Raw genomic sequence first — 13,935 nt, 5'->3', positions numbered from 1 at the left:
ATTTTTAGATTTGAGACAGACCCGCAAAATTATAATTTGCGTAATTACTGGTGGTAGGACCTGTTGTGAGTCCGCGCGGGTGGGTACCACCACCCTGCCTATTTCTGCCGTGAAGCAGTAATGCGTTTCGGTTTGAAGGGTGGGGCAGCCGTTGTAACTATACTTAGATCTTAGAACTTATATCTCAAGGTGGGTGGCGCATTTTCGTTGTAGATGTCGATGGGCTCCAGTAACCACTTAACAACAGGTGGGCTGTGAGCTCGTCCACCTATCTAAGCAAGAACAAAAAAAACTAAAATGTTACTGTTAGGCATTGCTGAGCTGGTAACCCTTTCCAAGCAGTTCGTTATTATTAATTTCTTTTTATTAATTTTGTTTGAAATAAATGGGTATTATTTATAATTGTTAAATACGATTTTTATTCATGCTACGCAATTATTTGACGATGATGACGACATTTTTTGTTCTTATTTTTTTAAAGGAAGTAAGTAGGTGAATAGTCTATGCTGTATGTACTTATAAATATTATAGCGAAAGCAGCCGACCCCTTTCGTAGGTGTAGGTTACAACTGCATTCTCGACACAGAATACAAGGCTACTTTGTGCCAGAAATAGACAGGGACGTGATTCAAATTTTTCTCATAAAGCTATAATAATATGTTTTCTTTAGATGATGATGCTTTGATGTAATGAATGTCTAACGTAAAATCCGTAACGTCAAGTTGACGTCAACAATGATCAGCCTCGTCATGATTTTATTTATTTATTTATTAAGTTGCACCAACAAAGTGATCATCAATACAAAACATTGAACAATTGACAAAAGTTCATGGCAGATGTCACCTCAATTATAGGTGCAATCGACAGTGCATTAACATCAAAAAAAATATATATATACAGCTAAGATTTGATTACATTTCATTCATTGCTTAAGATTAATTTAATTGGGAGATGATCCGCGACAGATTTTTCCTGTAAGTAGTGAGACAATTAGAAAAAACATCTATTTCACTTAAAATAAATAATGATTATCAAACTACGAGCACACCTAATACATATTTTACCTATCGGACCACGGACGTCAATTCTGTGGCGTATCGATAATTTTTTGAATAACACTAGCTGGAAATGTATCTGAGAATTTCGCATACAGGCTGGAAAATCGATAGAAAATATTAATGAACACGTACGCGAGTTTCGCGCAATGACGTTTAACTATTCCATCGGTTTTACATTTCAACGTATCATCGGCACAGTCGTTTTATAATGGAATTGCAAATTTAAACCCTTTGTAAGCGCTTCGCATTCGGAACACAAATTCGCTTTCACGTTCATTTGCATGCTATGTCGTAGTTGCGGTGACTTCCGAAATGTTGCCATAGCATCGCGATAGCGCCCGGCGTTATTAATACACCTCTTAACTGCCTAGCTATGTATCTCTTCATAAAAATGACGCATTGCCTACTTAGTCTATTACTTAGGCAGCGGCTTCAGTAGAACTACCATAAGCAGCTAATTCCGGATCAAGCACATATTTATTCCACTTCAACAGTGTTTTATCAAAACAGCAGAGAGCCAACTATAGCAATATACATTTCTTAAATGTAAAATATGTCTGTCGGAAACATTTCTAGTACAAAATTGTAATTACACCATCACCGGATCAAGATCTTAAAAACTGAAAAAATTATAAAAATAGAGTATGAAACTCCGAGCAAACCAGCGGACCCTTAGCGCTGCACTACACCAGGCAACTGACCGGAACCGATGGAGACTGGCAGTCGACAAGCTCAAACTTAGTCACGATCCTCAGCAATGAGGGAGCGATGGAGAAGAAGAAAGAAACTATAATATATTATAATAATTAATAAAATATTGCAATCGCTTAGCTAAGACAAAAATAAGTGTTTCATTCTTCAACTACTATGGTCTATAAAATAGCCTTTTTTAATTGATTCACTGTTTAGAAAGCATTAATCAAAATAATCACTATTATTTAATAAAAGCACTTGCAACAAATCTAAAATATCGGGAACTAATTAAATGTAAAAACCGTGGTAAGAACTTGTTAAAATAGTGTTGTAGCCGCGTAAAACAATTCGTATGTCAAAAGAAATAAGCATGTACTTACCTATAAAATGTAATGAGTAATTATTCAATAAACTAGCGACCCGCCCTCGCTTCGCTTCGGAAACATTAAAACACACATGAAACAAAAAAAAAAAAAAAAAAATTAAAAAAAAGTAGCCTATGTTCATCAGGGACAATGTCGGCTTCTAATGGAAAAAGAATTTTTCAAATCGGTCCAGTAGTTTCGGAGCCTATTCGAAACAAACAAACAAACAAATCTTTCCTCTTTATAATATTAGTATAGATTACAGATTTTTTTAAATCAACCCTCAGTCAGCTTCAAAACTATATTATACAGAATCTAGATGTGACTTTGAATACTTTCTCAGAGTAGATTATTGTACTCATACTTGTTCGAAACTTCTTGTTTCTCAAAAAACAAAACGTTATTATTGTTCTAATACCTGGAGGCGAGTTAATGCTGCTTGACATCATCATCAGTCTACCGAAGACACAGCACACAGACTGCTAGTACTGTTCTAATCTGCGTTTGTTAAGGGCCCACAAGTTCAATAGCCTTATTTATATCGTGCTAGCTATTAATACTACTGTTACAATGTTGACTCAACACAGTAACTATTGTTGGTATATAAATTAATAGCTACTGTTGCTTTTGGTACCAGTTGTTTCATGGGAATTACTCCACGTGTCATTAGATTGTAGTCACGATTATTATTAACAACTAAGTTGCTTAGTAAATACCTTGACGTATTCAGATCGATATTCAAGTCAGAGGTTCTTATATACTGTATGTTTTTAGTATATTATTTACTTATAGCCCTATAGAAAACACTACTCGTATGTTAAGCAACACCGGCTTGCCTCTGCAGACATATTTTTTTGGAATGTGTAATGAGAACGCATCAATATTTCGCGGTAGGAATGGGCAGAATGGTGGACTAACCCGTGCTGGCTCACAATTTGATCTAACGTCAGTAAAATGATCACGCCATTGTTTTTTATCACAGCATCATCTGTCAATGGAGTAAAAGTTCTTTCCTAGCATCTGCTATCACCGCCTTCACACACATTAAGCTTCAAGACTTTTTCGCAACGTGCCATCCGGGCCTTGAATAAGCTATCCGCCGTAATTTCACCCGCTATAATATGGCTGTCTTAAAATAACTGGAAAAGATGGACTGCGGTGCCCCGTCATTGCGAACATTTATAAATGAAGTCGTCGTCGAAATCTTGAAGTCGTCGTGGCCTAAAGGTTAAGACGTCCGGTGCATTCGTATCTAGCGATGCACCGGTGTTCGAATCCCGCAGGCGGGTACCAATTTTTCTAATGAAATACGTACTTAACAAATGTAAACGATTGACTTCCACGGTGAAGGAATAACATCGTGTAATAAAAATCAAACTTGCAAAATTATAATTTGCGTAATTACTGGTGGTAGGACCTCTTGTGAGTGCGCACGGGTAGGTACCACCACCCTGCCTATTTCTGCCGTGAAGCAGTAATGCGTTTCGGTTTGAAGGGTGGGGTAGCCGTTGTAACTATACTGAGACCTTAGAACTTATACTTCAAGATGGGTGGCGCATTTACGTTGTAGATGTCTATGGGCTCCAGTAACCACTTAGTACCAGGTGGGCTGTGAGCTCGTCCACCCAACCAAGCAATAAAAACAAAACAAAAAAAAATCGGTTGTCTGTAAAGTCGGTTTACTGACGATAGTTGAACGTGACAACGTCATAAGAAAATACTGATGAAAAGGTTTCATTTTTCAAAAGAAAATTTTAATTTTATTTGTTTGATAGATATTTTATGTGGACAATTGACACCACATTCACTTTTCACTGAACTTCATACTTGACGAAAACATGTAAATGTATTATTGTATAGCAGCTGTCCACGCGGATGCATCGCTCACTCAAGTAGGAGAGAGACAGATGTCGAACGCTGCCGAACGCGGAGGCCGATTGTGCCTCTTTGTCGCTCGTTGCGTGCTCTCGCTTGCGCTTCAAGCCTTAAATGGAACGCCTCAATGAGTGATGTTTTTTCGTGCGTGCAGCCGGTTCCATCGAATTATAAGACGTTGTCACGTCAAAATGACAGCAAAGCTTTAACAGCAAGTAAAAGTAAATATGAACTAAAATCTCTCAGAATTGATTTACGATGAATTTTTGAAGAATCAGCCCAAGCGTTTTAAACGGTACTTTTGTGCCGGTATTTATATCGGAGACGTTAATGTTAACCTATTATCACGCTTGTTTCAAGCGCCTCCTTAAAATCATTAATAACACGTACATATTGAAATTCCGTTTTATTAGGCGCGAATATATTCCTCGAGCAACGTTTTAAACATCCAATTCATTGAGCACGACCTGTGTTATAATTAAAGCAGAGATTTCATTAAGCGCTTTCATTTACGGATCCAGCTACATAATTTTATTATAGCAGCCTTTATTTATCTTAGTCGCTTCTTCAGGTTTTGTTCTCACAGTGAGCGAAAATTCTTTAGAAAACCATTTAGGATTTTTGTTAATTAATTCATATTTGTACTATATCTACTATCTTACCACTTTTTATTTAGTTGTGTTGTAAGTTTCATGAAGTTAAAATATGTACTATACCGGGTTTATTTTTATTTTTATTATTGCTTAGACGGGTGGGCGAGCTCACAGCCCACCTGGTGTTATGTGGTTACCGAAGCCCATAGACATTAACAACGTAAATGCCGCCACCCACCTTGAGATATGAGTTCTAAGGTCTCAGTATAGTTACAACGGCTGCCACACCCTTCAAACCGAAACGCATTACTGCTTCACGGCAGAAATAGGCAGGGTGGTAGTACCTACCCGTGCGGACTCAACAGGTCCTACCACCAGTAATTACGCAAATGAAAATTTTGAGGTTTTGATTTTTATTACACGATGTTATTCCTTCCCCTTTGGAAGTCAATCGTGAACATTTGTTAAGTACATATTTCATTAGAAAAATTGGTACCCGCCTGCGGGATTCGAACACCGTTGCATCGCTAGATACGATTGCACCAGACGTCTGATCCTTTAGGCCACGACGACTTATACGGTTTTTGGTATGAAACTGCACACGTCATTTAACTAATTAGGTAGTTAAAGTTACGTTATTTAACTAATTTAACTAATAACATTTCACGTTTTGGGTGATAGGCTGACGACTCTTTGTTAAGGGTATTATAGCACAATAACCTTGGATACTTTATGGCAAGGATAGCAAAGACACCGGTGTAAGCGTAACGAGTTTGCTCAGACCCTTACGCAAGTTATTTTCGGGTGTAATGAGGATTTTTGCGTTTCTCTAATAATAATAAAAATATATTAAATAACGAAACAATATCCAAATTTATACCTATTACGAATAAATTTAAATGCGAATTTTTGTATAAAACAGTGTAGCTGGTCCACGGAATTTTAGCCCACTGAGTTTCTTGTCGGATCTTCTCAGTAGGTCGCGTTTCTGATCCGGTGGTAGATTCTGCGAAGCACTGCTCTTGCTAGGGTCAGCGTTAGCATCACTCCGGTTTGAGCCCCGTGAGTTCACCTACTAGTTAAAGTTACGCTGAAATAGCTTTTCAAGGCTATCAGCATAGGGAGGGAAAAAAAAGAAAACAGAATTTTTTTTGAGAATCATTAAAATTACATATTGTCCATCAACAAACAGTTTATATGTTGTAATGGCAATTAAATAATTCGATCTTTAACTTTGATATCTAAGATTTTGAACACAGTAAATATCTGCTAAAGTAGTCACCGCAGTTCAAAGACAATGTGATGTTAATTATCTTACCCATTGTGAGACATATAAATTTCATTACAATAACCTAGAAATTGGTAAGGTCAAAGGGTTTACGATAAATATACGTAAGGAGTTACTTCGAGCCCAGTTCACAACACATCCTATCACCAGGCATAGATTATCCCCTTCGAGTTATAAATTTTATTACGAAATTATTTGTGATTTGCGTTACGTCAAATGTTCGTGAAGTATTGGAGTAAATAACTTAAATAGCGATCGTACATCTTCATGCTTATCAGGGGTATTATACAAATTTAGGCTTTTAGGACTCGGAGAAGGCTGCGGAAAGTTATGCGTGACTCTTTATCATTAGGCTTTATAATCGTAATTTTCTGTAATATATTTCGTATATATAATTTTCTTGTCAAAATTATTTGTTTGTATGCAGACAAAATACTGTATTGCGCAATTCTGTTACCGAAAAATGGTTTTGTATTAACTTTAATAATGTAATTTATCGATCTTGTGTGGTTATGCTCTCCACTAAGAGAGATCGAATGACCTAGCAACTACAGTTTATGTCAAATGGGACTCTGCATTCAAAATGTAGTTACCACGATGTTTAAATTTGTTGAGCTTCAGAAATTTCAGTGCTATCGCAAGTACCGTGACATCGATTTTTGGGATAAAAGAATCTTGGTTGGCCCAGAGTTGACCAGGAGAACCAGGATATATGACCGAAATCGAGGGCTCAGCCAGGAAGGGAGCTTGACCCCTTGTCCACATTGACTATCGTCGGGGCTAGTTAGTTCTAGAGGAAATACCCAAAACAGAACTGAAAAGAGAGTAAATAGACCTTTCTACTCCTGTTGAAATATTATGAACTCAATATACATCATCATTCTCCTGCGCTTCTCCCAGTCACCCGGGGTCGAGGATGGCGCAACATATTTTCTCTTTCCATACTCCGCTATCATATACAATTTCTTCTCCACTTCCTCTCTTACACATATCGTCTTTCGCGCAATCCATCAATTTTTTCTTAGGCCTACCTCTTCCTCTATATCCTTCTATATTCATAGTTAACACTCTCTTACAAACCTCATTTTCATTTCCTCTCACCACATGTCCATACTATCCCAAACGCGCACTTCGCAAATTCTCTGTCACAGGTGCCACAGGTGAATTCAATTTTCACAATATTTTAAAAATCATGGTAAGAACTTGTCGAAAATAATTACAGTTTTTTTATAATACATTACCGACATAATTTTAGTTTCTTGATCCGAAAATTCTAATATCCATGATTATAATCTGAATATCGTTTTATTACATTCAGTGCGAGTCGAGAGATCGTTTCAAATCAAAACGTTTATTTGAATGAAGGATTGAATTGGTGGAACCAAGAAAATATTCCTAAGCCAAAGGTACAAAGGATTACCAACGATTACGAAAATTTGTGTTCGCTTTATGAAGCCATCAAATACAGATTATTCTTTATGTCTTGCGACGAATTTAAGGTTGGGTATGAAGAACATAATTTTCATTATATATGCCTGTAGTTAACATAAACAATATTATGGGTATTTTCAGTGAATGAAACAAACATTGTGTCAAATACTCTTGCAGAAATTTCTAGATAGATTTTTTTCTTGACTTATGAACTAAAATGTACTAAGATTGTTAATAAAGGAGCTGTTTATTTTGGAGAGACAGGTGTGAGAGAAATTCTATTTGCTACATCAACGATAGGGGGAAGCTGAGGCGGCCCCACTTTCCTGGCAGCCCTCCTGCGCCATAGTGCATTTTCTTAAACTTATGAACACTCCACTAATATTTTGACACGTATGTACCTAGGCTTTGAAGTTCACATTTTAGTTTTAATGAACATGGATATTTCTAGACATATCGCGTGGTTGCTTATCGCCAGTTAATTTGTTTGGGTTTTACTTAAAGAAAAATGATGAATGAATATTTAGCTTCCGTTGGTTTCACTATTCAGGTACTAATTCATCACTTTGTAGGGAAGGGATTGCGGGGAAGTACATAGTGGTTGTCGCCAAGGTCTGCACCTGCTTGATGCCCTCGATGCTGTCCATTCTTAATATCTGACTCGGTGCGGTAGCGAGCGGACCTGGTTGATACGCCTAGGATTGTAGATTCGATTCCCTTATCGGACAAATCGGGTGTGAACAAGTTTGCTTCCTGGATTTGTCTGGGTGTATAATATCTATATTATACATATATATATTTAAACTCCAATAAGTATATTGTATATCACTCTCCGATTTCGATTGAATAAGGAAACCTAGTTTGGGGCCAAATGACCGCGAGTTACTTATTCTAGGTTATTATTATTAATTGCCGGTTCGACTCAATATAATTTGTGGAAGATATTAAGTATTCGGATTTTATGTGTTTCAAGCGTTTATAAGACAATATATAATTCTACATTGAGGTTGTTTAAGCTGGAACGTTTAAAAGGCAATTTCATTCTTATCGCTGATAGTAGAGTTTTAAGACGCTTCGTCGTAAATTAAAAAAAATGTTTCATTGTAGAAGTTTGTGGAGAGCACAAGTGCGAAAAAAGCTGCGAATTCAGAAATATTATAATCTCAACAGTTTATTACATCTATTCTCGTTACGGAAACAAAGAACGACACACAAGCGGGAGCTCGATCCGGCTTAGTAAGTAGGGCAATACACCCACCCTTTCGCAGCGTGTGTGGCGTCTATAAATTATACCGCGCACCTGTAAGTAGTTAGATGGTGCTTAGATAAAGAATTTAATATACGTATTGCACAAAGTTGATCTATGGGCGCGTTAAGTGTGCAGTTTATTTGATTTAAGACTTCATATTATGAAGTGTGATTCAGTGTTTTAGTCGGACAGTATTCTGTGTGAATGCCAAAAAATATTCAATGTTATTTTATAATACACTGATTATTGTGAAAAAAAAAGACAATAGTAGTTTTTATTTGTTAAACCAAGAAATACTACATTTTGGTGAAAATATATGTTTAGTTTTTACTCTAGGTGATTAGATTAGTTTAAGTTAAGGTTAAGTTTCGCTTAAGAGGACACTGCAATGCGGACGACTTTACATTCCAGCAAACACTACAGCTTCACTGTAGAAGTGAGGAGATATGATAAACCTTATGGTCACAAGCGTGAGCCGAATTCAATATATTTGTATATGAAGTCTTGAATCTTGGTATATGAAGTCCGGGTGTAAAAAGACTAATGAGTATTCGTGTGTATATTATATCTGTGTGTGTGAGTATTATATCTACCTCGTAACACTTGGGACCTAAATCTTCACGTTTACTTAAATCTCTAGTTGCCAATACAATGTCACTAACAAAGACTGTTTAATTTTTTTTCCTACCTATGCTGATAGCCTTGAGAGGCTCTATCAGCTTCTCCTTGACGTGTAGGTGAGCTCACGGGGCTCAAACCGGGTGTCTTGCTTACACTCGCCCTAGCAAGAGCAGTGCTGCGACTGTGGCTGTGACCCACTGAGAAGATCCGGCGAGAAACTCAGTGGGTTAAACTGTTTAAGTTAAGCAGGTGTTGAGCGGTAAGCTTACAACATATATACATTTAGTGCCTGTCTAGGAAAACAACGATACGAAAAAGAGAAGAACAAACAGACAGATAAATCTTGTTTAGGTTTGTTTAACAATCAGAAAAAGCACAATGACATCTAAAGTCAAACAATATGTCAAGATCTTATCTGAACTAGTGCACATATTGTTTTTGGCAATGAGTAATTGAAAAAAATATTTTCTTACCTATAACTTTCTTTTATGAAAACATGTTCCATTTAAGCAGTCTTTCACATCAATATAAAAGGTACTACTCTGAGAGATTTATCACTAGAGCCAAAAAAAAAGACTTTGCGGCGCGTTATATTCCCATATAAATCAGAGTTGGCGAACTGTTGAAAGCCAAACAAGTGGGATCTCATCTAGATATTGTTTTATTGCGAACGAAATAGTGCGGCTTATTATTATTCCGAAACAAGTTGTTTTATAACTTTTATTCGATTCATTTAATCGTAATATCATCGTCATTCATATTTGGGTTTGCCCTTCGTGAATTACATAAAAATACTAGGTATTAAGTTACACTTATATCGATGGGAAAGGATTTAAAATAACAAGCAAAAGTATGAAGAAAAAACAATATAAAACTGAAATGACGCATTCAACTAGTTTGTGTCAAAGCCGTCACTTAGATGTTTGTATTTGGAACTGGCTATTTACGAACTCATGATGATGAAAGTCGCATCTTTAGAATAGATAAAGCTTAAACACCGATAGTGATTATATAAATAGAATATGACAAAACAGTTACGACCTTTTTTTTTACTTAGGTGGGTGGACGAGCTCCCGGCCCGCCTGATGTTAGGTGGTCACGGGAGCTCATAGACATCTACAACGCAAAGTACGTGAGTTCTAAGGTCTCAGTTTTTACTGTATAATGGCTGCCCCACCCTTCAGTCGACGTCACCCTAAGCACTTCATTATTATTATTATTATTTTATTGCCTTTGTAGGCAGACGAGCATACGGCCCACCTGATAGTGAGTGGTTACCGTCGCCCATGGACTTCAGCAATGCCAAGGGCAGAGCCAAGCCGCTGCCTACCGCTTAATACTCTCCACAAGCCTCGTTTGAAGAAGGACATGTCATAACGCTCGGGAAACACTGTGGAGGGGAGCTCATTCCATAGCCGGATGGTACGTGGCAAAAAAGATCTCTGGAAACGCACTGTGGATTACCGCAGTGGCTCCAGGTAGTATGGATGAACTCTACTCCGGTGGCGGGCGGTGCGATGGTAAAAACGAGACGTTGGTATCATCTCGAACAATTCCTCAGAGCACTCCCCATGCAAAATGCGGTACAAAATACAGAGGGAACCGAAGTCCCTCCGCAGACCCACTAACGTAACGTAAATTTCGGATCCTCCCGATCCACTAACGGTGCTTTAAGGTACCTCAAGCATCGGTCATCGTCTGGTCGAACTCGTCGGGGCTCGGCGAGTAAATTAATCCACAGACATAGCCCACTGAGTTTCTCGCCTGATCTTTTCAGTGGGTCGCGTTTCCGATCCGTCGGTAGAATCTGCGAAGCACTGCTAGGGTTAGTGTTAGCAAACGTCGTTAGGTTTGAGTCCCGTGAGCTCACCTATTTGTTAGGTGACTGTGAAATAGCCTCTCAGGGCTATCAGCTTAAGTAGGAAAAAGAAAACTTCAAACCATAACGGCATAACTGCTTCACGGCAGAAATGGGCAGGCTGGTGGTACCTACCTTTCTGTCTTTTTTAAAACGTTAAAAAAAATTAAAGTAATATTCAGTGGCTCAGTTATGCTATATCTTTCACGCCACCAAACAATAATCCATAACTTTCCTTTTTTTTATTGTACTATAGAATGTTGAACATAATTTTCCTGAAATCCATAATTTTAAAATAATACGGCCAAATTATTTGATTAAAAATGGTAAACAATAATTAGAAGTGATAATCAATTCAACACAATTAAATATTGAGTATCATTCGCACGAATTTCAAGCTATTGTTAGCATCGACTTACAGTCCTGTAAATAACTCTCAATTGATATCAAAATTATAACACCAATTACATTGTTTTTCACATTCATTTACATGTAACACCATATTGTATTTTTGATCGATAAGGTTTATTACTTATAGTATAATTAGAGTCATATTATAGTTCATAGCTCTTCTGAAGGCGAATCCTAATTTAATATAGAAAGTTTTTAATATAACATAAGTCCTTTTATTAATTAGAACAATATAATTAATAAAATATTGAAGTATACGGTTGTGCATTCACAGAACACATACGTGCATGTGTATCAGTCGTTTAAATTTGTTAATTATGTAGGTAGTATTTTTGTATCAATAATAGGTTTATACTATAAATTTAGTGGCTTGAATCAAACAAATTTTAAGCATTTCCATATAAGAACCTTTATGCTCGGAATTATTACAGTATGTCAACAAATTGTAGTATGGACTATATAATATGTACAGATCTGACTACTCATCAAAGTATCGGGTAAATGTCATCGATCGAGGAAATTTCTTGTCGAAGTTAGGTAGTATCTTTGTGAGGTTTTTGCTATCCGAAGCGTGGGCGTTTCTGACATCCGCAACACAGCAGAAAATCGTAGTTTGGTGTCGTTGAATGAATAGTGTTATTTTATTTATACGACTGGGTATTTTATTTACTAGTGTTGTATTTTATTTATGACTAGCGACCCGCCCTCGCTTCGATTCGGACACATTCAATTTTATTATTGATAGCTGAGTCCTGTGATGTTACCTACTCGCGGTTATTGTCGTACCGCGGGTGATGCCGCGAGGCGATGTTAGTCTAAAAAAGTAGCCTAAGTTACTCCTTATATCATCAGCTACCTATTAGTGAAAGTTTCATCAAAATCGGTCCAGCCGTTCCAGAGATTAGCCGGAACAAACAGACAGACAGACAAAAATTGTAAAAAATGCTATTTTGGTGTATGTACCGCATTCATACGCATGTAGTAAAAAGCGGTTATTTCAAAATTACAAACAGACACTCCAATTTTATTTATATGTATAGATTGTCATTATTTAATAATATTAAGTTTTTTTTTACAATCTAATCATACATATTTTAATAATCGATTCCTCTATTGTTTCAGGAACTGAAAACCGAAGAATCGAATCAACAACATGTTGTGACAAGAGCCCGGTTTAGGCAAGAGCAGGGCTCTAAAAATGTACGTCTTAAAAGACTTTCAAGACGTTTCGAACAACAGAACTTTTCTGTTCCTAATAGTGTTGCTATCGTTAAAGCTGTGTTGTCCCCAAGACTTAAGCGAAGATTTCGTGAACGAGGATAGTGTAGACGCCGTGTCAGACTTAAGTATGGTAGTTGAAACAGTGAAACTGTCAAGGAGCGTTGTGGGATCGCCCTGTAGAATGAGCGAGTTGCTATGCGACACTGGGCAATGTATATCTTTGGATAAGTACTGCAACGGAGATGACGATTGTGGAGACAAGAGCGACGAACCCAAGAGCTGTACACGTGGGTATTTTTTAAATTATATTTTTAATTATCTTATTCAATTAATAACAAGGAGCAGTTTAACCAATTTAAGCTTTTTGTCTTCTGTTCATGTGTAAATAAATGAAATACATTTTAGAATAAAGATATCGAGGCAAAACAAAACAAGCATAATAGTATAATTTACATATATTAATAATCAACCAAGATACATTTTTTAGTATTCAAAAATTTTTAATTTTAGATTATGTGTGCATCTTTTCTGATTTATTCTGTAACAAAATAAAACAAATCGTTTGTCTTATAAGGGTTTTAGGTCATATTTGAAATGCATTTTTAATATGTCGCCCCTTCTCGGTTTGTTGACGTCTGTCACTAAAGATGCCATGGGCTGTTTCGATATTTGAGTTCCTAAAGTAGCGATTTTATAATAATATAATTTTTCGATATTGAATTTTTTTTAACTTTTGTGGGGTGACAAGTTGATGTCCACAGTGGCAACATTTTGGAGTAGAATCAGGATGTGACTTTTAATTATCAAAAAATTATCATGATCACTTAATCACGAATGCATAAAAAACATAATTAAGACTTCAGAAGAAGAAAACAAGAAGAATGGAGAAAAAAATCGTTCGCATATTTTGTTTATGGACTACAGGGATAATGTTAATAAAATAATTATATCATAGCGCATTTTACCGAACATATATTTCATGCGTTTTTAATGCAGATACGTAGATCTTACAATTCAACACGTTAATGTTGCTTATGAGATCTACATAAGAATCTTAATAAAATATACGTGGCGCCTGTACGAACATTAAAATCGAAACACACGATTATATCTGCATAAATTTGCATTTATCTTACAGTGTTCAATAAAATATTTGAAAAAGCATGTTAAGTCTTTGTATCAAAAGCTATTTTTAAGCTATTGCATAGCTTCTATCGCAGGCCTTGAGCGCGGATACTGAATCAAGAAATTCCGTAACGAAAATAATCTCAC

General features: G+C 36.6%; 1 protein-coding gene across 1 annotated transcript in view; it reads left to right on the top strand.

The window, feature by feature from the left end:
* The window catches only part of LOC114252628 (uncharacterized), a 71,016-nt gene that overhangs the window by 29,869 nt on the left and 27,212 nt on the right, over positions 1 to 13,935 (top strand). Inside the window, exon 2 of the mRNA XM_028187187.2 lies at positions 12,565 to 12,950. Coding sequence (XP_028042988.2) covers positions 12,641 to 12,950 — 310 coding nt within the window. The 5' untranslated portion in view covers positions 12,565 to 12,640. The remainder of the gene's footprint in view (positions 1 to 12,564; positions 12,951 to 13,935) is intronic.

Source organism: Bombyx mandarina, chromosome 08, assembly GCF_030267445.1.
Source record: "Bombyx mandarina strain Sakado chromosome 08, ASM3026744v2".
Taxonomy (NCBI): domain Eukaryota; kingdom Metazoa; phylum Arthropoda; class Insecta; order Lepidoptera; family Bombycidae; genus Bombyx; species Bombyx mandarina.
The sequence above is the reverse complement of the archived record's forward strand: the minus strand, read 5'-3'. Positions and strand labels throughout refer to the sequence as shown.